This window comes from Erinaceus europaeus, chromosome 1 (genome assembly GCF_950295315.1).
Source record: "Erinaceus europaeus chromosome 1, mEriEur2.1, whole genome shotgun sequence".
NCBI classification, from domain to species: Eukaryota; Metazoa; Chordata; class Mammalia; order Eulipotyphla; family Erinaceidae; genus Erinaceus; species Erinaceus europaeus.
Window position 1 is genome coordinate 150,812,535 of NC_080162.1, and position 24,495 is coordinate 150,837,029.

Consider the following 24,495-nt stretch of genomic DNA (forward strand, 5'->3'; position numbering starts at 1 on the left):
CCCAGAGCACTAAACAATCCTCCTCTGCCAGAGATTGCCTGGTGTTTTGTGACCACTGTGGGGGTTCATCTCCAATGTCCAAATTTGTGGAGAGATTTGGGAGTGGGGTTTCTGTGGCCCAGCTAGCCCCTGCCTAGTCCTTTAATAAAGACTTGTGAGCAAACACGGATCCTGTGGTATCATGGGTATGAGTGTGCTAGTGCATTTCCCAGGGCAGGAGGAAAGACGCAGAAGCCACACCATAGAGACTGTCCTTTATATATATAGATCCCTGCCTGCCTGTCTGTGTAGATATCTGTGTATCTATAGTGGGGAAGGGGTCCACTTGTGTAAAAATCCAAAATACAATTCTATGAACACCGCAACCCTAGTCAGTCCAAGTGTGGCTGTGAGGCCCAGGCAGCCATTGCCACTGATGGGTCTGCCCACCCCACCACCGTCCAGTTCCCCCAAGATAGCCCTGCATGGGAAGGCTAGGGGAAGGCATGGCCAGCCCTTCTGGAACCTCTACGAGACAGTGGGGTCCTTGGTTTTTGGGGGGTCGGAGCCTGTCAGAAGGGAGATGGTGGGATCATCCACGTAGTCATCCCCCTCAGAGAAGTAGGCGCCCTCTCCCAGCTCGAAGAGCACAGGCAGGTCGCTGCTGCCCATGTCCACAGGGCCCGGGTCCACCAGGAACAGGGGTTGTGCTGTGTAGTGTACCAGCTGCTTCCCTGCAGGGGGAGGTGGGTCAGGGAGGGGCATATGCAGGGCCAGGGTGGGCAGTGGGCTCTGCTCACCTGAGTCAGGGTTGTTGTTCTCAGCCTCGAGAGGCCTGGGGGGGTCCTGGGGAGAGAGGAGCTCCTGGATCTGCTGGGACAGGAGAATACAGTGAGGGCGTTGCTGGTCCCTGCCCCCTTGCCGCCACCTCCCCTACATAGTGTCCCCCAGTACATACACCAGCCAGGCTGCTGTCTAGATCCGGCAAGCTCATGTCGGGCATGGTCACAGAGGGGCTAAAGAGCTGTAAAGGAAATAAGTCAGGGCTTGCTCGAGGGAAGGGGTGGGGGTCATGGGGTGGGGGCAGGACTTACATCCAGCAGGGCACTGGTGTCTACACTGAAGCCGTGGGTTGTCAGCATGGTCTGAAGGTTGTCCAGGTTGGAGTCCATGGCATCCAAGTGGTCGCTGAGCTCGGTCCTGGCCAGAGTGGGTGGCCAGGTGACGCAGTGTCCTGGGCCATCCCAGACACCTTCCTGCAGCACTCACACTGGCCCAACAGCAAGGATCAACCTATCCCTTGGTCTCACAGGAGACCCCTGCATGCTCCAGGGAACTCAGGGGTTTGGAGAGGGGGCAGTGTACGAAGAAGGGCTGGGCTTCCCTGGTTGATACAGTCACTGTGAGGTCCTACAGTGCATCTCAGACTCAGGTGTTTGGGCACAGTTCTTTTGGGACCAACTGGGCTGTGGGTACTGGCTGGAGCCCTTACATTGGGATGTCATTCTGAGGTGGGGCTCCCTTGTGCTGCTGGGGGCAGGGGGAGACTGAGCATAGCAGCTGTGACCTGCAGGGCTGGGGCCACTGGGTGTACTGGGCTCACTGGGCAGGTGGCCAAATGCTCCTGGGGTTGCTTGTGTGACAAAGCCCTACCGAGAGGAAGCTAGTTAGCAGGGCCCTGGCTGCTGTACTGGGAAGCCCCTCCAATACACATGGGGCTTTGAAGGGCCCAGGATGCCTGGGTCAGGAATGTACTTGGAAGGAGGGGTGAACTCAGGCCAAGTCCTCCCTCCCCAGTGGGGACAACACGAGCCCCGGCTGGACTTGGCCATGCAGAGAGGAAGAGGGGCAGGGGAAGAGGCGGGCGACCCCAGACATCTTTGGAGCGTGTGCCAAACTGCAAGATACAAAGAAAAGAGCCCCCCGATTGCAGGCAGGGGCCAGGCTACTTGGTGCCCCCCACCCTTGCTTGCTGGCCTCGGTAGCAGAGTAAGGCTGTAGGGACCCATTGGCCTGTGCCAGGAGTGGGAGCCCAAAGCAACTGCGTGGCTGGGGTTCAGTGTGTAGGAGGTCCACACCCAGGGTCCCATGGCTGACCTGGCTAAAGTCCAGAACTTGAGGTCACACCAGCCCCGTGGAACATAGCCCTCCAGGAACCCTGGGCTGAGGCCTGGTTGACTCTGGGTGGGGAGGGCAGGCACTCACTTGTCCAGGCAGGCTACGCTGAGGCACTTCTCGGGCGCTGATGCAGGAGTGGGTGAACGGGGGTGGACCCCAGCCTCTGGGAGGGGAGTGGCTGAGGCCACAGGGGCTGGCTCACTCTCTCGTAGAATGGAGTCAATGAAAGTGATTGGGGACGGGGGGGTCTCCAAGACAGAAGGTGGGCGCCCGGGGCTGGCCTCTTCCACTCGAGGACTCTGAGGCGGACTGGGGGGCTCCTCCTTGACCCTTACCAGGGACCTGCACATAAGGGTTGTGTCAGCAGGCACCAGTGGACAGTGGAGGTCCCCTTCAGTCCTCCCAACTCTCCTAGGTGATGATGTCCCACCTCTTATCTATGCTCCTGCCAGGGGAGGCAAAGGGGCTGCTGGGCGACAGCTCTGTGATGTCGGAGATGATGGGCCCAGAGCTGGCCACAGCATCTGGGGAGTAGAGGCTTGCGCTGCTGTAGGCCGGGGCTGGAGCCTAGGGTGGAGGGGGGTGAGGGTGTGTGAGGCACACAGCCCAGAAACCATTCCCCAGCCCTGGGGCAGTGCTCACTGCTCACCGGGTAGGGGCCAGCTCCATGGATGTGCTCCAAGGAGTACTGGCGGCCGTACTTGGGCATGGAGTGGGCAGCACCACTATCATTCAGCATCAGGGGGCTGCAGGGGGGAAGGGCAGGGTCAGCTGTCACCCCAGCTGGGGAAGGAGGAGGGGTGGGAAAAGGTGGGGGGTATCGCCATTCTCACATCTTTCTTTTCACCCCCAGGATCCGGTTGGACTGCACCAAGGACATGAGGAACTGGATGAGCTGTAGGGCAAGAGGCACAGTCAGCCTGGCAGGTGGTGAGGCAGGGACTCCACCACATGCCCCACCGGTCACCTGGCACCTTGTTGACGACTTTCTGCTGCTGGGCGTGCTTCTGCCGCAGACTGGCCACCTCCCGCCACAAGGCCTCGTTTTCGCTGGAAGAGACCAGGACTGGTCAGCGGGGGACTCAAGTTGGGGGGGGGGGTCCTGGATGTGCCAGGAAGTCAGGCAGAGATTTGAGGAGGTGCAGATTCTCAGACCCTGGGGGCTCTTCCAGCTGCAGAGCAGCACATGGTATTGTCCTAGCTCCCCTCTCCACCAGGCCTTCAAGCCACTTGGAAGTGGCCCCAAGGAGTGGGAAGGACCAACTGAGCAAAGTGGCCTGCACCTTGAGCAACACTACAGTTCTATGTCTTCTGGGAATGGAGTTGACTACCCACCCTCCTGCATACTATAAAGTCAAGTGCCTCTGGACCTGTCCCCATGTAGACCCCAATGTGAGGTGAGCAGGTGACACAGGAAGGGACATTAGGCCCCCTCTGAGTGGCTGAGGACAGCATCTGGCAGAGGTGGCCACCCAGGCCAGTCTTCTCAGGGAGTATAGGGCATCCAAAAAGTGCCAAATGCTTCTTGCTTCCCACACCTGTGCAGTGGTGTGGGGCTGTGGGAGAGGAGGTGGCCTGGGGGCTGTGAAGTGCCTAGCTCTGCTCTGCTCATGGCACAGAGCCTGCTTCCAGAGTGGGAGCATAGGTCCCAGGGAAGGAAGCTGAGGGAAGACGTGCAGAAAGTGCAGGAGCAGATCGTCAGGAGACGGGGTGGAGGGGCTTGCTTTGCCTGCTGCCCTCCGGCTTCTCCTCAGGGGGTTTCTCTGTATTGCCCATTGACCTGAGACAAGGGGGTGCTGGCCCGGGAAGCCCCTTCTTCCCCAATGAGGCACCTACTGCTTCATGGCCAGGAGCTTGGAGTCCATGCTTTCCTGTTTCCCCTTCATGAGTTGCACATCTGTCAGCAACTTGGTGACACTGTCTTGCCGAATCCTTATGTCCTCATTCTTTAGAGTGGTCACCTGGTCCCAGGGGAGGAATCACTCAAATGCCCTGCCCTCCACAGAGGGGGAACGCCAGGGGTGCAGTTCCAAGGGCCCAGAGGCTGCCTGGAAAGGACCCTTCCCAGAGACACTATGGGTGACTGTGTGGGGACAAGGCGGCCTGCGTCCATGATGGCAGCTTGTCCCCAGCCATGGGGAACACCATGGTTGAGGGGTGGGAAGTGCTACTCACACTGGTCACCTTCCTCTTGATGTTTTCCAGGAGCTGCTCCTGACCACGCAGGAAGCAAGGGTGCTGGAATTCAGTGTCGTCCCGTTCTGGCTTGACCAGGCCACCCTGCTCAATGTGGACCACCTTCCGGAAGCCATCTGCACATGACAGGGCAGGGGTAGCTCTGCCTAAGGGCTGGGACTACACCTCTAGCCTGGCCACCAGCCCCCCGCCGGGTGAAGCGTGCCAGGGGTGACCCGTGCCCTCATGCGTGCCCTAGAGCCTAGCTGGGACTCCACAAGGGCCTTCCTGGAGGCATTGGGTTCAGGCCCAAGAGGGCCCTTCTCAGGGCAGAGGCCCCTGCCCTCAGTCTCCCATGACCCACCCCTAGGACCATCTTCACCACAGACTGGCTTAGTGCTGGTGTTTTGCCTGCAGGGGCGCCCGGCGCACTCACACATGTTAAGCTGGCGCACGAAGCTCGCCATGTTGTTGTGCTTGAAGTACTTGGGCAGCACCTCCTTGGCAAACTGGCCCTGGTCAAACACGTGGAAGCTGTTCCCGCTCTGCCAGGAGACACGTGGGAAGAGTCACACGCAGCCAGCAGGGGATGTGCCCCCTGTGCAGCGGGAGGCCTGGGGGCCCATGGCAGGCAGAGAGCAGCCCAGGAGCATCAGCCAGCTGTGCCCATCCCCGCTCACAGCCCGCATCCCTGATCAGACATGTGACAACAAAGATGCATGGCTGGACATTAAGGTCCTCAAGTTGGGGAGCCCTGCCAGGGTGCTGGGGCCAAAGGGGACATTAATGAAAGGCTATAGGTCATTCTGCAGGGGAGGGTTTTCAGCTCTGTATCAGTGTGTATACCATGGGGTTGACTTTTAGCTTTCACTGGCAAATTCCCCCCTACAAGCAGCTCAGACTCCAAATTGAGGCAGCCAAGTAAATTGAAATCTAATTGTGGTTATCCTGAGGGAAACACACATTTATGCTTAGAAACATGATTGCTTGCACCAAAGTAAAAGACTATGGGGTGGGGATGTGTTCAAGTCCTGGAACATGATGGTGAAGGAGGACCTACATGGGGGGTGAAGAGTGTTACATGGAAAACTGAGAAATATTATATATGTACCAACTACTATATTTTATTATACCAATAAAATTAAAAAGAGAGAAGGAAAAATGATTGAATTTTTCTTGTGGTACCTGAGATGAAAAACTTAGGTTGTAAGAAAACCACTGCACTCCTTTCCTTAGCCTCAGTCAGAAAGCATCAGGAGGGAGCTGGGTGGTGGCGCAGAGGGCTAAGTGCAGGTAATGTAAGAATCCCGGTTCGAGTCCCCGGCTCCCCACCTGAAGGGGGTCACTTAATAGGCGGTGAAGCAGGTTTGCAGGTGTCTGTCTTCCTCTCCCCCTCTGTCTTCCCCATCTCTCTCCATTTCTCTCTGTCCTACCCAACAACAACAACGATCAGCAACAAAAGGGGTGGGGGATTACATAATAAATAAAAAAAAGAAAGCATCAGGAGGACCCGTCTGCAGGGGAAGAGAATATTGGGGTATATCCCGGGAATCTGCTAAGGACCTGAGAAGTAGTAATGTCAGCGAAGCCTTGGACTCTCAAGCATGAGGTCAGGAGTTTTATCCCTGGCATTACATGTGCCAGAGTGAAGATCTGGTGTCCTCCCTCTCTCACTCCTCCCCCCCCCAAGTACTCTCTCTCTCCCATCAAGTATATAATAATAATAATAAAAAACCCTCCTGCACTGCTGGTGGGAATGTAAATTGGTCCAACCTCTGTGGAGAACAGTCTGGAGAACTCTCAGAAGGCTAAAAATGGACTTACCCTATGATCCTGCAATTCCTCTCCTGGGGATAGATCCTAAGGAACCCAACACACCCATCCAGAAAGATTTGTGTATACCTATGTTCTTAGCAGCACAATCTGTAATAGCCAAAACCTGGAAACAACCCAGGTGTTAAAAACAATGATTTCACTGTTTTCAGTCCACCTTGGATGGAGCTTGAAGAAATCATGTTAAGTGAAATAAGTCAGAAACAGAAGGATGAATATGGGATGATCTCACTCTCAGGCAGCAGTTGAAAAACAAGATCAGAAGAGAACTGACTAGAGTTGGTGTATTGCACCAAAGTAAAAGACTCTGGGGTGGGTTGGGAGGGAAGAGTGTAGGTCCAAAAAGGATGACAGAGGACCTAGTGGGGTTATATTGTTATGTGAAAAACTGAGAAATGTTATGCATGTGCAAACTATTATATTTACTGTCAAATGTAAAACAACCCCAATTAAAAATATATAATAAAAATTGGGAGGGTTGGACAGCATAATATTTATGCAAAGAGACTGATGCCTGAGGCTCCAAGGTTCCAGATTCAATCCCCTGCACCACCATAAGCTAGAGCTCAGCACTGCTCCGGTTAACAAACAAACTATATTATCTATTTATCTATTTATCTGTCTGTCTATCTATCTATATATGAAATATGGGGAAGAGGGGATGAGCCCTGTGAAGCTGAACTGTCTGACCTCCATCACACAAGTAGTGTAAGGGGGGGGGTGTCGGGTGGTAGTGTAGTGAGTTAAGTGCATGTGGCGCAAAGCGCAAGGATCCTGGTCGAGCCCTGGCTCCCCACCTGCAGGGGAGTTGCTTCACAGGCAGTGAAGCAGGTCTGCAGGTGTCTGTCTTTCTCTCCCCCTCTCTGTCTTCCCCTCCTCTTTCCATTTCTCTCTGTCCTATCTAACAATGACAACATCAATAAAAAAAGGGCAACAAAAGGGAAAATAAATAAATATAAAAAATAAAAATAAAAACACAAACCAAAAACAGAAGTTTAAGGGGGCTGGGCGGTAGCACAGCGGGTTATGTGCACATGATGCAAAGCGCAAGTACCGGTATAAGGATCCCAGTTCGAGCCCCCAGCTCCCCACCTGCAGGGGGGTTGCTTCGCAAGCAGTGAAGGTTTGCAGGTGTCTAACTTTCCCTTCCTCTCTCGCTTTTTTCTCTGTCCTGTCCAACAACATCAATAGCAACAATAACAGTAGCAACAAGGGAAACAAAATGGAAAGGGATGGCCTCTAGGAGCAGTGAATTCGTAGTGCTAACACCTAGCCCCAGAAATAACCCTGGAGGCAAAGAAAAAAAATGTGTAAGAGGAAACAAGTGGAATGGTGGATGAAGAGACTCTGAAAACTCTGAAAATGAACCAAAGGAGAGTCCCTGCGGGGAGCATTTATTCAAGGAAATCAGTTCAATCTCAGCAAGATTTGTCAGCTCAGTGGCATGCTGCCTTGCTCCCCTCACCTGAAGTCCTGAAACCCAATGATGTGATTCTGGGGAACCAGCCTCCTGGAGTGCCTTCTAGATCCCCTAAAGAGGACAGGATTTGATCCATCTGGCAGTTCCCTCCACAATCCTACTTTCAAAGCAGCCTTTGATTTGACCAGTTCTTCCAGTATAAAAATCTCTTTCCCACTGGGTGGCGGGAATTGTGTGGAGCTGTAACCCCCCATCCTATGATTTTGTTAATGACTTTTTTGTTAAATAAATAAAATTTAAAAAAAAGAAAAAAAAATCTCTTTCCCAGAGGGACGTTCGCTAAAAATACCTAGAGGCAATTTTATGTGGTGCTGTGAAGGATCCCTGAACTAATGATCAACACTGCTGAGCCATCTTCCAGGCCCAATTTTCCTCCTTTTAATAGAAAAAAAGAGTGGGAGGGAGTCAGGCGGTAGTGCAGTGGGTTAAATGCACATGGTGCAAAGCAAAAGGACCGACATAAGGATCCCAGTTGGAGCCCCTGGCTGCCCACCTGCAGGGGAGTCGCTTCACAAGCAGTGAAGCAGGTCTGCAGGTGTCTGTCTTTCTCTCCCCCTCTGTCTCCCCTCCTCCATTTCTCTCTGTCCTATCCAACAATGACGTTATCGACAATAACTACAACAATAAAACAAGGGGAACAAAAGGGACTAAATAAATATTTAAAAAAAAAAAATAAAAAAATAAAAAAAAAAGGAGGGAGTCAGGCTGTAGCGCAGCGGGTTAAGCGCAGGTGGCGCTAAGCTCAAGGACCAGCGTCAGGATCCCAATTCAAACCCCCGGCTCCCCACCTGCAGGCAGGTCCCTTCACAGGCGGTGAAGCAGGTCTGCAGGTGTCTGTCTTTCTCTCCCCCTCTCTGTCTTCCTTTCCTCTCTCCATTTCTCTCTGTCCTATCCAACAACAAGGACATCAATAACAACAATAATAACTACAACAATAAAACAAGGGCAACAAAAGGGAATAAATAAAATTAAAAAAAAAAAGAAAGGAGTAACTGGGAGGGAGTTGGGCAGTAGTGCAGTGGGTTAAGCAAAGGTGGCGCAAAGTGCAAGCACTGGCATAAGGATCCCGGTTCGAGCCCCTGGCTCCCCACCTGCAGGGGAGTTGCTTCACAGGCGGTGAAGCAGGTCTGCAGATGTCTTTCTCTCCCCCTCTGTCTTCCCCTCCTCTCTCCATTTCCCTCTGTCCTATCTAACAATGACGACATCAGTAACAACAATAACTACAACAATAAAACAAGGGCAACAAAAGGGAATAAATAAATATTTAAAAAAAAAAGAAAGGAATAACTGGGAAATGAAGTATGTAAAGGGGACCGAAAAGCTCCAAGTTCCTGGGAATCCAGAGGCTTATCTGTGTGTGGGGCGGTGTGCATGTTGGCAAAGGTGAGAAAGTCCTAAATGCTCTCCTCTGACTGACCTTGAGGCTCCTAAACAGGAAGGATGGACTAGGGTTGTACACACTAGGGTTCCCCAACACACAGAGTCCCAGCAGGATTGAAGAGTTACTGGTTCCAGGCATTAACGGAGATTTTTTTATTTTAACTTACTTTAATTTAAAAAAAAAATCTATTTATTTATTCTCTTTTGTTGCCCTTGTTGTTTTATTGTTGCTGTTGATGCCATCGTTGTTGGATAGGACAGAGAGAAATGGAGAGAGGAGGGGGAGATAGAGAGGGGAAGAGAAAGACACCTGCAGACCTGCTTCACCGCTTGTGAAGCGACTCCCCTGCAGGTGGGGACCCAGGGGCTCGAACCAGGACCCTCAGACCGGTCCTTTGCGCCACCTGCGCTTAACCCGCTGTGCTACCGCCCGACTCCTTTAAAGGAGATTTATACCCCTCCACTACCTGACCACTAAGCTGACCTGGCAGAGGTGTCAGTGACCACAAATAATAAAGAATGTAAACTGTCCCAAATTAGTTCAGAACCCACCAAATAGAAAAAGAAGAAAAAGCTCCAAAGGTTGGGAGAGATAGCATAATGATTATGCACAAAAACTTTCACGCTTGAGGCTCCAAATCCAAGTTCAATTCCCATGCCTACCATAAATCAGAGTTGAACAATGCTTTGGTAAACAAACTCACCCACAAAATCCTGAGGGAGGGCAAGGAAGGGAAAGAAGAGAATGAAATCCAGAGTTTAATGCAGTCACATTATACTAAAAGTCTAGTTCCAACATATATGCAACAAGGTGTGGCCCACACACAGGAAAAAACAAAACAATAGGGACAATCCCCAAAGAAGCTTATATATTGGGTTCACTGCATATACTTTAAGTTAACAATTTAAAATATGTCCAAAAAATAAAAAGAAATTGTGTCTAAGGAAAGAAGGAAAGGAAGCTTTGGCTCTGTGGTCTCATTCATATTCTTTCTCTCTCTCTCTTAACAAATAAAAAGAAATAAAGGGGAGTCAGGCGGTAGCGCAGCAGTTAAGCACAGGTGGCACAAAGCACAAGGACCGACATAAGGGTCTTGGTTCAAGCCCCCGGCTCCCCACCTGCAGAGGAGTCGCTTTACAAGCAGTGAAGCAGGTCTGCAGGTGTCTATCTTTCTCTCTCCCTGTCTCCCCCTCCTCTCTCTATTTCTCTCTGTCCTATCCAACAACAAAGCATCAATAACAACAACAATAATGACTACAACAATAAAACAACAAGGGCAAAAACAAAGGGAAAATAAATTAATTAATTTAAAAAATTTAAAAAAAGAGAGAAATAAAGAAGGAACACAATAGATAGTGTTGGATTCTCAAGCATGAGGTCCTGGATTCAAGCCCTGGTATCATATGCCAGAGTTTATGTTCTGACTCTTATTCTCTTTTTCCCATAAATAGGTCTAAAAACAAAACAAAAAACAAAGAAGTAGAAAAGGAAAACAAAGGGATTTTGTCAGAGAACAGAAATTAACAGTAAAGATAAAAATTATAGACAGAGGGCAAGGGCAGATAGTATAATGGTTATGCAAAGAGACTCTCATGCCTGAGGCTCCAGAGTCCCAGGTTCAATCCCCTGCATCACCATAAGCCAGAGCTGAGTAGTGCTCTGGTAAAAAAAATAAAATAAAATAAAATAAAAATTATATATATATGTATTAGAATTTGTGAGTTTAAGAGTACAACTTAGTATAGCTTTATTCAACACGGGGGGGGGGGGGGGCTAGAAAACATAATGTTTAGGCAAAGAGACTCATCCCTGAGACTCCAAAGTCCCAGGTTTAATCCCCTGCACCACCATAAACCAGAGCTGAGCAGTGCTCTGGTAAAAATGAATAAATAAATAAATAAAATTCAACAAAGGGGTTCAAGAACAAGTATAAGCAAGGACAAAAAGGAATTAGCATACAAGAAGATAAGTCAGCTGAGATTATTTAGTCTGAGGAGCAGAAAGAAAAACAAATGAAGAAAAATGACCAGAACTTCTGAGAACATAGACAGAAATACAAATGGGAGAACCAGAAGGTTAGAAGAGAAAAAGAAAGGATATCTGAACATTAATGTAATGGCCCAAAACTTCCCAACTAATGAAAACTATCCAGGAAGATAAAAACTCCAAGTAGGATAAGCTGAAAGTGATTCATACCTAGATACTTTATAATCAAACCGTAGAAAGTGTAAATAAAACCAAGGAATACGCTTGAAAGTAGCAAGAGACAAAACTCATTAAGTACAATGTCCTTAGTAAGTTCAACAGGGAAGTTCTCAACAGAACATTGGAGGCCAGAAATATAGGATGACATAAGTGCTGAAAGAGAACTGTCAACCAAGAATTCTATATCTAGCAAAACTAGTAGAATATTGGGCTTGCATTCCTGACTCTCCTAACTTGATCCCTGGCACTTCATGTGTCAGAGTGGTGCTCTCTTTCATATGTAACAAATAAAAAATGAAGGAAAGGGTAAGGGGAAGACAGCATAACCATCATGCAAGATTTTCATGCCTAAGGCTCTGAGGTTCAATCCCCTGAACCACCATAAGCCAGAGCTAAGCAGTGTTCTGATAAGGGGAGATTTCTCTTTCTGTATGGCAGTGTGACAAGTTTAAATAAACTACTTTCAAATGAAACAAGCAAAGTTTTAAAAAATGTCATTAAAATCTCTTTAAATTATAAAGGTATATAACAAAAGAAGAAACACTTAAGAAATCTACTAAAACTAATGGAGTCTGTGGTATCTCCATCATACCTGCTCCCTCCTCCTCCCTGCCAGAGCACCATGTATGATACTACACTCTGGGAGGAAATGGAAAAAAGATGGGAACTCCTCTCCCCTCGGTTTCCAATATGGCTTACTGAGGGACAGACCACTACTATTGGCCACCGCCATCCCATCCAAGCCAATAAGTTATATTCCTGATAATTGCAACGAAAAGACTGGGGTCACCTTTCTCCATTCTGCCCTTACCCATAGGATAGTTGCTCTACCCCTGGTTTGGCAGGCAGAAAATACTGAACTTCTACCACCATCAACCTAGCTAACTGTAGGACAGAACATCCCAGTTGGGAGAGCTGAGCTAAGACCAGAGGTACCATCCTGTCCAGAATCCCTCAGAGTTTATCTAGGGGAGAGGTAGTCCAAAGGAAAGTGCTCTTGAGTTCCCTTTGGGAACTCTAACATTTTTTTTTTTGCCTCCAGGGTTATTGTTGGGGCTCAGTGCCTGCACTACGAATTCATTGCTCTTGGAGGCTATTTTTCCCCTTTTGTTGCCCTTGTTGTTACTATTATTTTTGTTATTGCTGTCGTTGTTGTTGGATAGGACAGAGAGAAATGGAGAGAGGAGGGGCAGACAGAGGGGGAGAGAAAGATAGACACCTGCAGACCTGCTTCATCACCTGTGAAGTGACTCCCCTGCAGGTGGGGAGCTGGGGGCTCGAACCAGGATTCTTACGCTGGTCCTTGTGCTTCGAGCCATGTGTGTTTAGCCCGCTGCATTACCACCTGACTCCCGAACTCTAATATTTTCAACCACAGTCAGCTAATTCATAGGGAAAAAGATAGCTGAGAGCCCTACTGGGAAGGACATACCTCAGAGACAGATCCACCTCCTCAAAAATCACCAGTGCTCATTTAACTGAATCAGTCAGACTGGTGAATGATTTGTGCTCCAAGACTAAGTCAAAAACAGTAGACACAGCTGGGAAGACAGCACAATGGTTATGCAAAAGACTTTCAGGCTGAGTGCAATAGCCCAGTGGAAAACTTTTGTACCTAGGGGGTTGGGTGGTAGCGTAGTGGTTAAGCAGAGGTGGCACAAAGCACAAGGACTGGCATTAAAGATCCCGGTTCAGGGAGTCGGGCTGTAGCACAGCGGGTTAAGCGCAGGTGGCGCAAAGCACAAGGACCGGCATAAGGATCCCGGTTCGAACCCCGGCTCCCCACCTGCAGGGGAGTCGCTTCACAGGCGGTGAAGCAGGTCTGCAGGTGTCTTTCTCTCCTCCTCTCTGTCTTCCCCTCCTCTCTCCATTTCTCTCTGTCCTATCCAACAACGACAACAACAATAATAACTACAACAATAAAACAACAAGGGCAACAAAGGGAATAAGTAAATAAAATAAATATTAAAAAAAAAAAAAAAGATCCCGGTTCAAACCCCTGGCTCCCCACCTGCAGGGGATTGCTTCACAAGCGGTGAAGCAGGTCTGTAGGTGTCTTTCTCTCCCCCTCCTTTCTCCATTTCTCTCTGTCCTATCCAACAACAACTACATCAAATAACAACAACAATAACCACAACAGTGATAAAACAACAAGGGCAACAAACGGGAAAAAAATAGCTTCCAGGAGCAGTGGATTTGTGGTGCAGGCACTGAGCCCCAGCAATACTATAGGCCAAAACAAAACAAAACAAAAAACAGACTTTCATACCTGAGGCTCCAAGGTCTCAGGTTCAATCCCTACCTATACCATAAACCAGAACTGAGTAGTCCTCTGGTTTTTCTCTGTCTGCTTGCCTTCATTCCTTCCTACCAGAGCACTGTTCAGCTCTGATTTATGGTGGTGAAAGGGACTGAACCTGGGTCTTTGGAGCCTCAGGCATGAGGGTCTGTTTGCATAACCATTATGTTATATACCCCCACCCTCTGTGTCTTTCTCTTTATAGAGCTCTCGTAAAAAAAAAAAAAAAAGCAGAACTGTGGCCCAGTGGACAGAGTGTCCAACTTACAAGCATGAAGTCCTGAGTACCAATCCAGGCATCACTTACGACAGATGCTCTGGTTATCTCTCTATCTCTCCCCCTCTCTCTCTCTCTCTCTCTCTCTCACACACACACACACACACACACACACACACACACACACACACACACACACACACACACACACCAATACTGCACCTACAAAACAGTTCACTTGGGCAGCATGCTGCTTTGCCATGTGTGTGACCCAGGTTTGAGCCTGGCCCCCATGGCACTGGAGGAAGTTTGGGTGCTATGGTTTCTTTCACTGTCTCTTACTGCCCTTTCATCTCTGTCTCTATCACCCATATTCCTACCCACCTACCCACCCACTACCCTGGGCACACACAATGACATGGGAAAAATCAGCATTTATTTATTTTCCACCAGGGTTATTGCTGGGGCTCTGTGTTGTAAGATAGATTCCCTGCTCCTGGCAGCCATTTTTTGTTTTGTTTTGTTTTGACAAAGGTGAGAGACAGGTAGAGGGAGAGAGATAGAGAGGAGAGATATCTGCAGGACCGCTTCACCATTCATATAAATGGGACTAGGGGCTTAAAACCCTGGTCCTAGTCCATGGTAATGTGCAAACACACTACCAGGCACACTACCATCTACTACTTGTCTCATTTACGTGGTGCCCAGGATCAAACTCAGTACCTCATGCACATATGTCCAGTGCTCTATTCACTAAGCCATCTCCTGGGTTGCAATAGTCAATCTTAAAACAAATAAACAAACACAGCTAGTAGAGTTACCAGGTAGTAATTATGGAGCCAAAGGTTGGGTTTAACACCACACAGAAGAGAGCTAGGATACCAAAGAAAGAATTACAGACATTGCTGAAATTGCCTAATCAAGCCACAGAACAAAAACAAACAGAAAAAAAAAAAGAAGAAGACTGGAGGTTAGAAACACAAAATGTATCACTTTAAATGAAATTTTTCAAAACTATAAGACATGAGAGCTAGGGAGACAGCATAAATGATTATGCAAGAAGACTCATGCTTAAGGCTCTGAAGTTCCGTGTTCAGCCCCCAGAACCATCACAAACTAGAGCTGAACAGTGCTGTGGTCTCTCTCTTTACATAAATAAAACATTTACAAAAATGAAAACAAAAGCAAAAAACAAAACTATGAGACAATAAAGAATGATAAAGAGTGATGGATATACGGGAGAAAAGAGAAAGCAATGCAAAGTGACTGACTGAGAAGGATAGGATGTCAGATGCTAAACTTTTTAAAGAAGCCATCACAGGGAGTCGGGTGGTAGCACAATGGATTAAGCGCCCCCGGCTCTCCATCTGCAGGGGGGTTGCTTCACAGGTGGTGAAGCAGGTCTGCAGGTGTCTATCTTCCTCCCTCTGTCTTCCCCTCCTCTCTCCATTTCTCTCTGTCCTATCCAACAACGACAACAATAAAAAAATAAAGAAGCCGTCACAAACATGCTCAGAGAAGTCAAGGAAACAGAGAAGGAAAGCGAGACCATAGTGTCTTATCCAACAAAGATAAGAAAAAAGAGACAGGCATGTAAGGCAGAAGCAAACAAAAAACCTGGAGATGAACAGCAGCATCTCTTGAAAAGAATAGTGAACTAGACAGGCTTAACAGAAGGTGTAGTGGTTTGGGAGGTGGCACAGTGGATAAAGCCTTGGACTCTCAAGCATGAAATCCAGGGTTCAATCCCCAGCAGCACATGTACCAGAGTGATGTCTGGTTCTTCCTATTTCTCCTATCTTTCTCATTAATAAATAAATTTAAAAAAAAAAGAAGGCGTAAACTGGCTGATGAGTCAGTCAATCGGAAATTAGATTGATGGAGGTAATCGCAGCCGAAGAACAGAAAGAACTCCACAAGGGCACACAAAGGTGCCCTTAATTGCCTGAGCACACAAGTCATAAGTTCGCAAATAGTCACCAGAGGCAAGCCTGAAAACCCCCTAAGTTTTCTAGAAAAGTCTACAAACCCTGGGGTTAGGAGGTAGTGCAGTGGGTTAAGCGCACATGGCGCAAAGTGCAAAGACTGGCATAAGGGGGAGTCGGGCGGTAGCGCAGTGGGTTAAGCACAGGTGGCGCAAAGCACAAGGACCAGCGTAAGGATCCTGGTCCAAGCCCCCGGCTCCCCACCTGCAGGGGAGTCACTTCACAGGCAGTGAAGCAGGTCTGCAGGTGTCTATCTTTCTCTCCCTTTCTGTCTTCCCCTCCTCTCTCCATTTCTCTCTGTCCCATCCAACAACAGCGACATCAATAACAACAATAATAGCTACAACAATGATAAAACAACAAGGGCAACAAAAGGGAATAAATAAACGTTAAAAAAAAAAACCTTAAAAAAAAAAAGACTGGCAGGTGTCCAACAACAGATAAGTGGCTGAGCAAGGTGTGGTCTATATACACAATGGAATACTATTTGACTATTAAAAATGATGATTTTATTATTTTCAGCCCATCTTGAATGGAGTCTGAAGAAATTATTTTAAGTGAAATAAGTCAGAAACAGAAGGATGAATATGGGATGATCTCACTCACAGGCAGAAGTTGGAAAACAAGATCAGAAGAGAAAACACAAGTAGAACCTGGACTGGAGTTGGTTTATAATAACAGAGGGAAAGCCAGGAAGATATATTAAGCTGTTAAAGTTCGACCCCGATGCTGCTAGGTTCACCCCTGACACCACCTGATGCCAGAATTGAGCAGTACACACTGGCTCTCTCGCTCTCCCTTCCTCTGTTAAAAACAATAAAATAAATGTTTAAATCAAATTATGTACAGCCTAAGCAAACCATTGAATATTACCTGACTCTACCTTCTGCTCTTTTAGTAAAATGTCATGGAGAAGAACAGTCTAAGAGCAGAGAACACAGTGTCGAACTCTATTTGATAAACTGTATTAAGGATTCCTCTCTTCATTTATTTATTTATTTGCTTTTGTTCCCTTTTTGTTTTATTGTTGTAGTTGTTATTGATGTCGTTGTTGGATAGGACAGAAAAAAAAAAAAGGTGAAGGATAAGATGAGAGATATCGGGGGTCGGGCGGTGGCGCAGTGGGTTAACCGCACGTGACGCAAAGCGCAAGGACCGACCTAAGGATACCAGTTCAAGCCCCCGGCTCCCCACCTGCAGGGGAGTTGCTTCACAGGTGGTGAAGCAGGTCTGCAGGTGTCTGTCTTTCTCTCCCCGTCTCTGTCTTCCCCTCCTCTCTCCATTTCTCTCTGTCCTATCCAACAACGAACAACATCAACAATGGTAATAATAATGGCCACAGTGAGGCTACAACAACAAGGGCAACAAAAGGGGGGAAAAATGGCCTCCAGGAGCGGTGGATTCATGGTGCAGGCACTGAGCCTAGCAATAACCCTGGAGGGAAAAAAAAAAAAAAAGATGAGAGATACCACATTTTTGCCCAATTGCTCCTTTGCATAGGAGCTCACCACAGCCTTCTGGAAGACTTCCCTTTCTGTAATTTTCCTCTTACTACCCAGTTCCCTGGTCAAAGGGCTGGAATTTAATTTTGTCTGATCCACAGGGCACTTCCTATGAGCTCTCGTGTCTGAACCACATAAAGGAAAGACAGAAGAAAAAAAGTGTGTTTGTCCCATACTCTCTGGGACACAACTCTTTAGTGGAAAGAGGAAGGAACTCCTTCTATTGCTATTCTGGCCCAGTGATCTTATTTCCCTCATAATTCTTAATATGTTGCTAATCTCCCATTGCCTATTCAAAAGTTTCTAATTTTAGAAATTTTAGATTTATAGGAAAGATGAGTGGCTGGGGAAATAGCTCAGCCAGTAGAGTGCAGGACTTGCATGTTTGAGGCTCCTGATTTAATTCCCAGCACCACACATGCCAGAGTAGTGCTCTGGCTTCTCTTTCCCCTTATATGAAACTCTTTTTTTTTTTTTTTTTTTTTTAATGAAACTCTTACAAAACACTTGCGAAGCTTTCCTCCTGCAGGATGTGACCAGGAGCTTGAACCTGCTTCCTTGTGGACTGTAATGTGTGCGCTTAACCAGGTATGCCACTGCCTGGTCCCATGATATACTTTTTCTTTTTTTTTTTTTATTCCCTTTTGTTGCCCTTGTTGTTTTATTGTTGTAGTTATTATTGTTGTTGTCGTCGTTGTTGGATAGGACAGAGAGAAACGGAGAGAGGAGGGGAAGACAGAGAGGGGGAGAGAAAGACACCTGCAGACCTGCTTCACCGCCTGTGAAGCGACTCGCCTGCAGGTGGGGAGCCGGGGTTCGAACCGGGATCCTTATGCCGGTCCTTGTGCTTTGCGCCACCTGCGCTTAACCCGCTGCGCTACAGCCCGACTCCCCTTGATATACTTTTTCTATGCAAAAATGCATCATGACTTTTCCAATAATTCATCTCATGTGAAGTAGATAAAATAAAATTTAAAAAATGACTAAGGTCTGGGAGATATCTGTCAGGCAGAATACACATCTTACGTTATGTGAGGAGCCCCCCTGTACCACATGGGAACACCATGCTCAGCACCAGAATAAGCTCTATGAACGGTGGAGCAATAGTGAAGCAGTTCTACTGTGTCACTCCTCTCTCCTTTTGCTCTGAGGTAAAAAAGGAAAAACAAGTATAAATGAGTGCAGCCTAGAATGTTCCTAGCTATGACCACAGAATGCAAACTCAGGGGGCTCAGGGGGCTAAGTGAATAAGGACTACGGCACTATATTCTCAAGCAGGAAGTGCCAAGTCTGATCCCTGGCAGAGTGGTACTCTGGCTCTCTCTTTAAATAAATCACACACACACACACACACACACACACACACACACACACACACACACACACACACACACCAGGCAGTAGTGCACTTGGCTGAGTGCAAACATTACCATGTACAAGGACCACAGTTCAAGTCACTGGTTCCCATCTATGGAGGGGAGGCTTCACAAGCAATGAAACAGTGCTGCAGATTTATCTTCTTTCTTCCCCTCTCAAATTCTCTGTGTTATCAAAGGGAAAAAAAAAAGGGGTGGGGCGGAGTGGCCACCAGGAATGGTGGATCTGTCATTCAGGTACTAATTCCTATTGATAACCCTGGTAGCAAAAACATCTATAGGTACATAGATATATGAAAAAAAAAAAAAAAAAGGGAGTTGGGTAGTGGCGCACCAGGTTAAGTGCATGTGGCGCAAAGCATAAGGACCTGCATAAGGATCACGGTTCTAGCCCCTGGCTCTCTACCTGCAGGGGAGTCGCTTCACAAGTGCTGAAGCAGGTCTGCAGATGTCTTTCTCTCCCCCCTCTCTATCCTCCCTTCCTCTCTCCATTTCTATCTGTCCTATCCAACAATGACGACATCAATAACAAGGGAATAAATAAATATTAAAAAAAAAAAGAATAAAGTAGGGGCGGGGTAGATAGCATAATGGCTATGCAAAGAGACTCTCATTTTCCTGAGATTCCAAAGTCCCAGGTTCAGTTCCCTACACTACCATAAGCAAGGGCTGAGCAGTGCTCTGGGGGGGAGGGGGGGGAGTATACTGGGAACAGTGGAATTGCATGATATGATGGGCCTAGACCTCTAACAGATCCTTCTCTAGTCATCTGCATTAGTCATCTCCTTCAGGAACAACATCATAAACCCTCTCATGGGCCTCTATAGGACTTTGCCCGCAATGTGGAACAACAATGGTAAGGACTGCCCCACTCTCGGAGGGGAGGCTGGGTCAATATTCTCTGCCACTGGAGGAAGACAGGTCCTGAAATGAGTGCAGCCTAGAATGTTCCTAGCTATGACCACAGAATGCAAACTCAGACCTACAGGGATGCAGAGGTTACACAAGCTCCTGTGCTAAATATGAATAGACATGGGCCCTAGGTCTGATTGATGGGGTTTATAGTTAATGGTAGTTATATACTTTCCCCATATCTGGGAGCTACTCTCTGCCTTGATCCAGCTTTTTAGTCCTATTCTCAATTCTGACACCATCTTCCCAGACAATACTTTTAGCCCACCTGCATGTTAACTGTTGGACCCAGGCAAAAATGAGTAAGGTCATTGGCCCTTTGGAATATACCTAAAACAGACTTCCTAGCTTTTTCCAAAATAGAGACCCCAAATCTTATCTGCTATATTCTTACCTTTAGGATCCTGATTATTAAACAATTTGTTCTGTTTTATATCTTAGTGCTTTCTAGCCACCAAGTTGCAGATGCTACCATGATGCCAACCTGACTTATCTGGGAGATGACCCTACCAGTGTGTTCTGGAACCCTACCTCCCTAGAGTCCAATCCCACCAGGGAGAGACACAAACAGGCTTGGGGTATGGATCAACCTGAAATAATGCCCTTCTGCTCAGTTATGAGAACTATGTTCACTTTTCAAAAAATGCATACAGTCTGGCAGATAGTAGTAGAGTGCACTCCCTAAGATATGTGAGAATTTCAGGTGTAACAAGTATAGTGAAGTGGTGCTGTGGAATCTCTCCTCTTTCTCCCACTCAAAAGGATAGGTTATAGGAAACTGGTCCAGGGAGGTCACTCAGTGACACTGCATATGTGTGAGGTCCTGGATTCATTCCCTGGCACCACATAAAAATGATAAATAAAAACTGGGGGCTCGAATTGAGCCCCAAGCTCCTTACCTGCAGGGGAGTTGTTTCACAAGTAGTGAAGCAGGTCTGCAGGTGTCTTTCTCTCCCCCTCTCTGTCTTCCCCTCCTCACTCCATTTCTCTCTGTCCTATCCAACAATGACATCAATAACAACAATAATAACTACAACAATAAAACAACAAGGGCAACAATAGGGAATAAATAAATATTTTTTAAAAGGAATTCTTTCTATAAAAAACAAACAACAAAACAAAACAAAACAAAACAAAACAGGGGGCTGGGGAGATAGCATAGTGGTTATGCAAAAAGACTTTATGCCTGAAGCACCAAAAGTCCCAGATTAAATCCTTTATTAGTACCTCACACTAACCGACTGTGCCACTGGAGCTCCCCAGGTTAAATACCCAGCACCACCATAAACCAGAGCTGAGCAGTGTTCTGGTAAACAAACAAACAAACAAAAATGAGGGCCAGGGGGCCAGGTGGTGGCACACTCAGTAAACATGTTTTTGGGTTGTCAGAAAAGTCATACTTTTTCTTTTTTAAAAATGTGTTTTGGGGGGAGTCAGGCAGTAGTGCAGTGGCTTAAGTGCAGGTGGCACAAGGTGTAAGGACCGGTATAAGGTTCCTGGTTCAAGCCCCCGGCTCCCCACCTGTGCGGGAGTTGCTTCACAAGCAGTGAAGCAGGTCTGCAGGTGTCTATCTTTCTCTCCCCCTCTCTGTCTTCCCCTCCTCTCTCCATTTCTCTCTGTCCTATCCAACAACAACAACATCAATAACAACAATAATAACCACAACAATAAAAAACAGCAAGGACAACAAAAGGGAATAAATAAATATTTTTTTAAAAATGTATTTTTGGGGGGTCAGGTGGTAGCACAGCGGGTTAAGTGCATGTGGCGCAAAACGCAGGGACCTGCATAAGGATCCTGGTTCAGGCCCCCCAGTTCCCCACCTGCAGGGGAGTCACTTCACAGGCAGTGTCTATCTTTCTCTCCCCCTCTGTCTTCCCCTCCTCTCTCCATTTCTCTCTGTCCTATCCAACAACAAACAACATCAACAACAACAATAACGACCACAACAAGGCTACAACAACAAGGGCAACAAAAGGGGGGAAAATGGCCTCCAGGAGCAGTGGATTCATGGTGCAGGCACTGAGCCCCAGCAATAACCCTGGAGGCAAAAAAAAAATGTATTTTTGGGCTGGGTGGTGGCACACCAGGTTGAGTGCAAATGTCACAGTACAGTGCACAAGGATCTGGGTTCAAGCCTCTGGTCCCCACCTGCAGAGGGAAAGCTTCCCAAGTGGTAAAGCAGGGCTGCAGGTGTCTTTCTGTCTCTCTCTTCGTCTCTATCTCCCCCTTCCTCTCAATTTCTGGATGTCTCTATCCAGTGAATAAAATAAAGATAAATATATATATTTAAATTTATTTATTATTGAATAGAGACACAGAGAAATTGAGTGGGGTGGGTAGTTAGAGGAGGAGAAAAACAGAGAAACATCTTGCAGCACTGCTTTACCACTTGTGAAGCTTTCCTCCTGTGGGACAGGACCAGGGGCTTAAACCTTCTTCCTTATGCACTATAATGTGTGCACTTAACCAAGTGTGTCACTGTCTGGCTCCACGATATATTTTTCTATGCAAATATGCATCATGACTTTTCCAATAATTCAAGGCATTATGTGGCAAACGCTAGAAGAAGAAGGCATTATGCAAGGGCCCTAGTGCCCACCTACAGAGGGAAACCTTCACAAGTGGTGAAGCAGTGTTGCAGATGTCTCTCTTTCTCCCTTCCTCTCCATTCCACTATCTCTATAAAAGTAAAAATAAAAAAAATAAAATAAAATAAAATCCAAGTGGGAACAAAGTGACCTGCTTGCCCATCAGCTCAGGGATAGCCAGTCCTTAGTCTCAAGCAAATTTATATCTTATACAAGACTACCAAAAAAAAAAAAAGTGACTGCAGTGTAGCTTGGTGGTGTTCTAAGCCCTTGGTTTTCATGTACATCATTGTGTGTATGTAAACTCAAGAGGCTACTGCTTTCGTGGCTCAGCCCATAATCCAGGGTGTCTCCTGGCAGAATGGTGGGAAACCTTCCAGTACAAAGAAGGCACCCCAGAACATGGAGCAGTCTTTCCAAGATCTGGGAGGGCTGAATTCTGAGCTCCCATTGGTAGAAGATCCTGTGCAGGCTTTCTGAACAGAAGCCACATAGCTTGTGTGAGCAATCTGGTGGCCACATAAGGGATTACTTACTATCTCCTGTCTGAGACATGCTATTTGGCCATCCCTATTCAACCTGTCCAAGGTCTTCCTACCACTTCTGAGCTAGTGCAGGGTTTCTGTGTTCATTGTCAACCCAGCTCCTATACAACCACACCCTGCTGGCCTAGGTGCTGATGGGATCAAATGCCCAGCTCCACTTCATTCCCAGCTATCCCTAGGGAGGATACCAGGCCCACTTGGGTGTGGCCACTGGGAGTGGAGGCTGTCTAACGGGCTTGAGCAGATCCAACTCTCCCACTCCAAGGCCCTGTGTCCTGGAAACATCTGGTGGCAAGTCACAAGTTTCACCCTCAGTTTAAGGGGCAGTCTAAATCATCCCAGCAGAATTAAGCTCTGAGTATCTCAGAGAAACTTTAAGGCTCCAACTTTCACTGGGTAAGCGTGTTTCCCTCCAGACAAAGAAGGAAGGACAGAAGGCAGAAATGGGGCCCATTTTCGTTGGTCAAAGAAAGTTTGTGGTTTATGAGGGGAAAGACTGCTTTTCCTTTTTGGGACTTATGCTGGCCATCATGAAGTGAGGAATGGTGAACACCCACACAGAGGTGTCAAAAACAAAAATGTTGCATGATTTCTAGTCTCTTTAATTCTAAACACTCTTCAGATAGAGCATTGCTTCAGGAAACAGACAAGCAGAGACCTGGCTTCCCGCCCAGGCTAGCTTCAGTCCAGACTTCTTTTCTAATCTCTTAAGAGTATGAGAAAGAAGGATTTAGCCGAATCTGAGAAACGCGGCTGCCGGTCCTCAGAAGGTCATGAATATTTGGAGGTGTCCACAGCCTCTGCATGATTGGGGCAGCCCTTTGTAGTCTAGGCTATGACTGAGTTATCTGGGAAACAGCCAGGATGTGAACAGCACATCCAACTCTAAAGAGACTAGGATTTACCTCTGCAAACCGGAGCTGTCCGGTCTTGTAGGGTCAGACCAAATAAACAAGCCTGCTGCTAGGCAACTGGAGACAGGGCCAAGTATCAAGATGACTGGTGAGAAACAGAAAACAAAGCTGCTCTTGGAAACTCAACTCTGGAAGATGGAATCTGGCTGGTGACCCACCTCAACTTTAAGACATTATACTTTCTGCCACGCGCTCCCCCTCCCCCAAATCCCACGCTAAGTCTGGAATTTCTGTGAACCGTAGTGGCCACACCACCCTGAAAACTTATTCCGAGAGATTAGGCTGTCACTACTTTCGTTCCCAAAGTTTCGCGCACTGTGGGGAGACGCACTTCTGCAGCCGGAGAACTCAAGGGGAGGATCTCTGCCCGCGCCGAGACGCGCGTGGGCTGGAGCCGCCGCCGCGCCGCACCCCGCGACACCGGCATCCCCGGGACTGCGCGAGGGGGGCAGGGCCAATCACTCCGCCCCCACCACACCACACCACACCCTACCCCAAGCGAGACGGGCCGGGTCGCAGAGCCCCCATCCGCCGCCAGGTCGCTCACCGGGCTCCAGCAGATGAGCGCGTCGGTGTCCGGGTCGCTTACGAGTGTCCACAATTTGGTCAAGAAGGCCGGGACGTTGCTGGGCCCCGCTGTGCCCGGGCCCACCGGCAGATCCATGCTGGCCAAGGCGGGGTGAGGCGGAGGAAGTGACCACAAACAAGACTCGAAGGCCAGGCTAGCGCCACTGACACGCCTGATACCTGGACCGCACCGCTGCTGCCCACTGCGCACACACGGCCCCAGACCCTCGCATGGCCGCAGCCATCTTGTGACGGGCGCGCTCCCGTCGGCTCCGCCTGCTCGCGTAGCCCGGTGCGCGCACGTCGACCCCACCTGCCATATAACCCCGCCCGTTCCATATAACCCCGCCCATTCCATAACACGCCCCCTTCGCTGGGTCCGCCCCACGCAGTGCACCGCCAGGCCACAACCCCTC

General features: G+C 48.1%; 1 protein-coding gene across 2 annotated transcripts; it reads right to left on the reverse strand.

The window, feature by feature from the left end:
* Positions 1–242: 242 nt before the first annotated feature.
* Positions 243–24,359, reverse strand: HSF1 (heat shock transcription factor 1). 2 transcript variants are annotated; one of them, XM_060197529.1, is made up of 13 exons: positions 24,060–24,359; positions 4,709–4,817; positions 4,273–4,409; positions 3,934–4,058; positions 3,072–3,147; positions 2,931–2,992; positions 2,747–2,843; positions 2,528–2,664; positions 2,185–2,439; positions 1,074–1,179; positions 938–1,003; positions 780–852; positions 243–713 (listed from the first exon to the last, which is right to left on the reverse strand). In XM_060197529.1, exons 1-13 carry the CDS (start codon positions 24,174–24,176, stop codon positions 508–510), a joined length of 1,566 nt encoding a protein of 521 aa, XP_060053512.1. In that variant the 5' UTR covers positions 24,177–24,359; the 3' UTR covers positions 243–507. The 2 variants fall into 2 exon arrangements, with proteins under 2 accessions (XP_060053512.1, XP_007516090.1); XM_007516028.3 differs by having other exon boundaries at positions 780–849; positions 24,060–24,358.
* Between the last annotated feature and the right edge of the window lie 136 nt (positions 24,360–24,495).

Bases quoted from the DNA above. Each gene is read 5' to 3' on its own strand.
- HSF1 (XM_060197529.1), bottom strand. From the start codon at position 24,176: ATGGATCTGCCGGTGGGCCCGGGCACAGCGGGGCCCAGCAACGTCCCG. The intron at 4,410-4,708 runs GTGAGTGCGCCG...TGTCATGTGCAG, and splicing joins CGTGCGCCAGCTTAACATGT to ATGGCTTCCGGAAGGTGGTC. The intron at 714-779 runs GTGAGCAGAGCC...CTCCCCCTGCAG, and splicing joins GAACAACAACCCTGACTCAG to GGAAGCAGCTGGTACACTAC.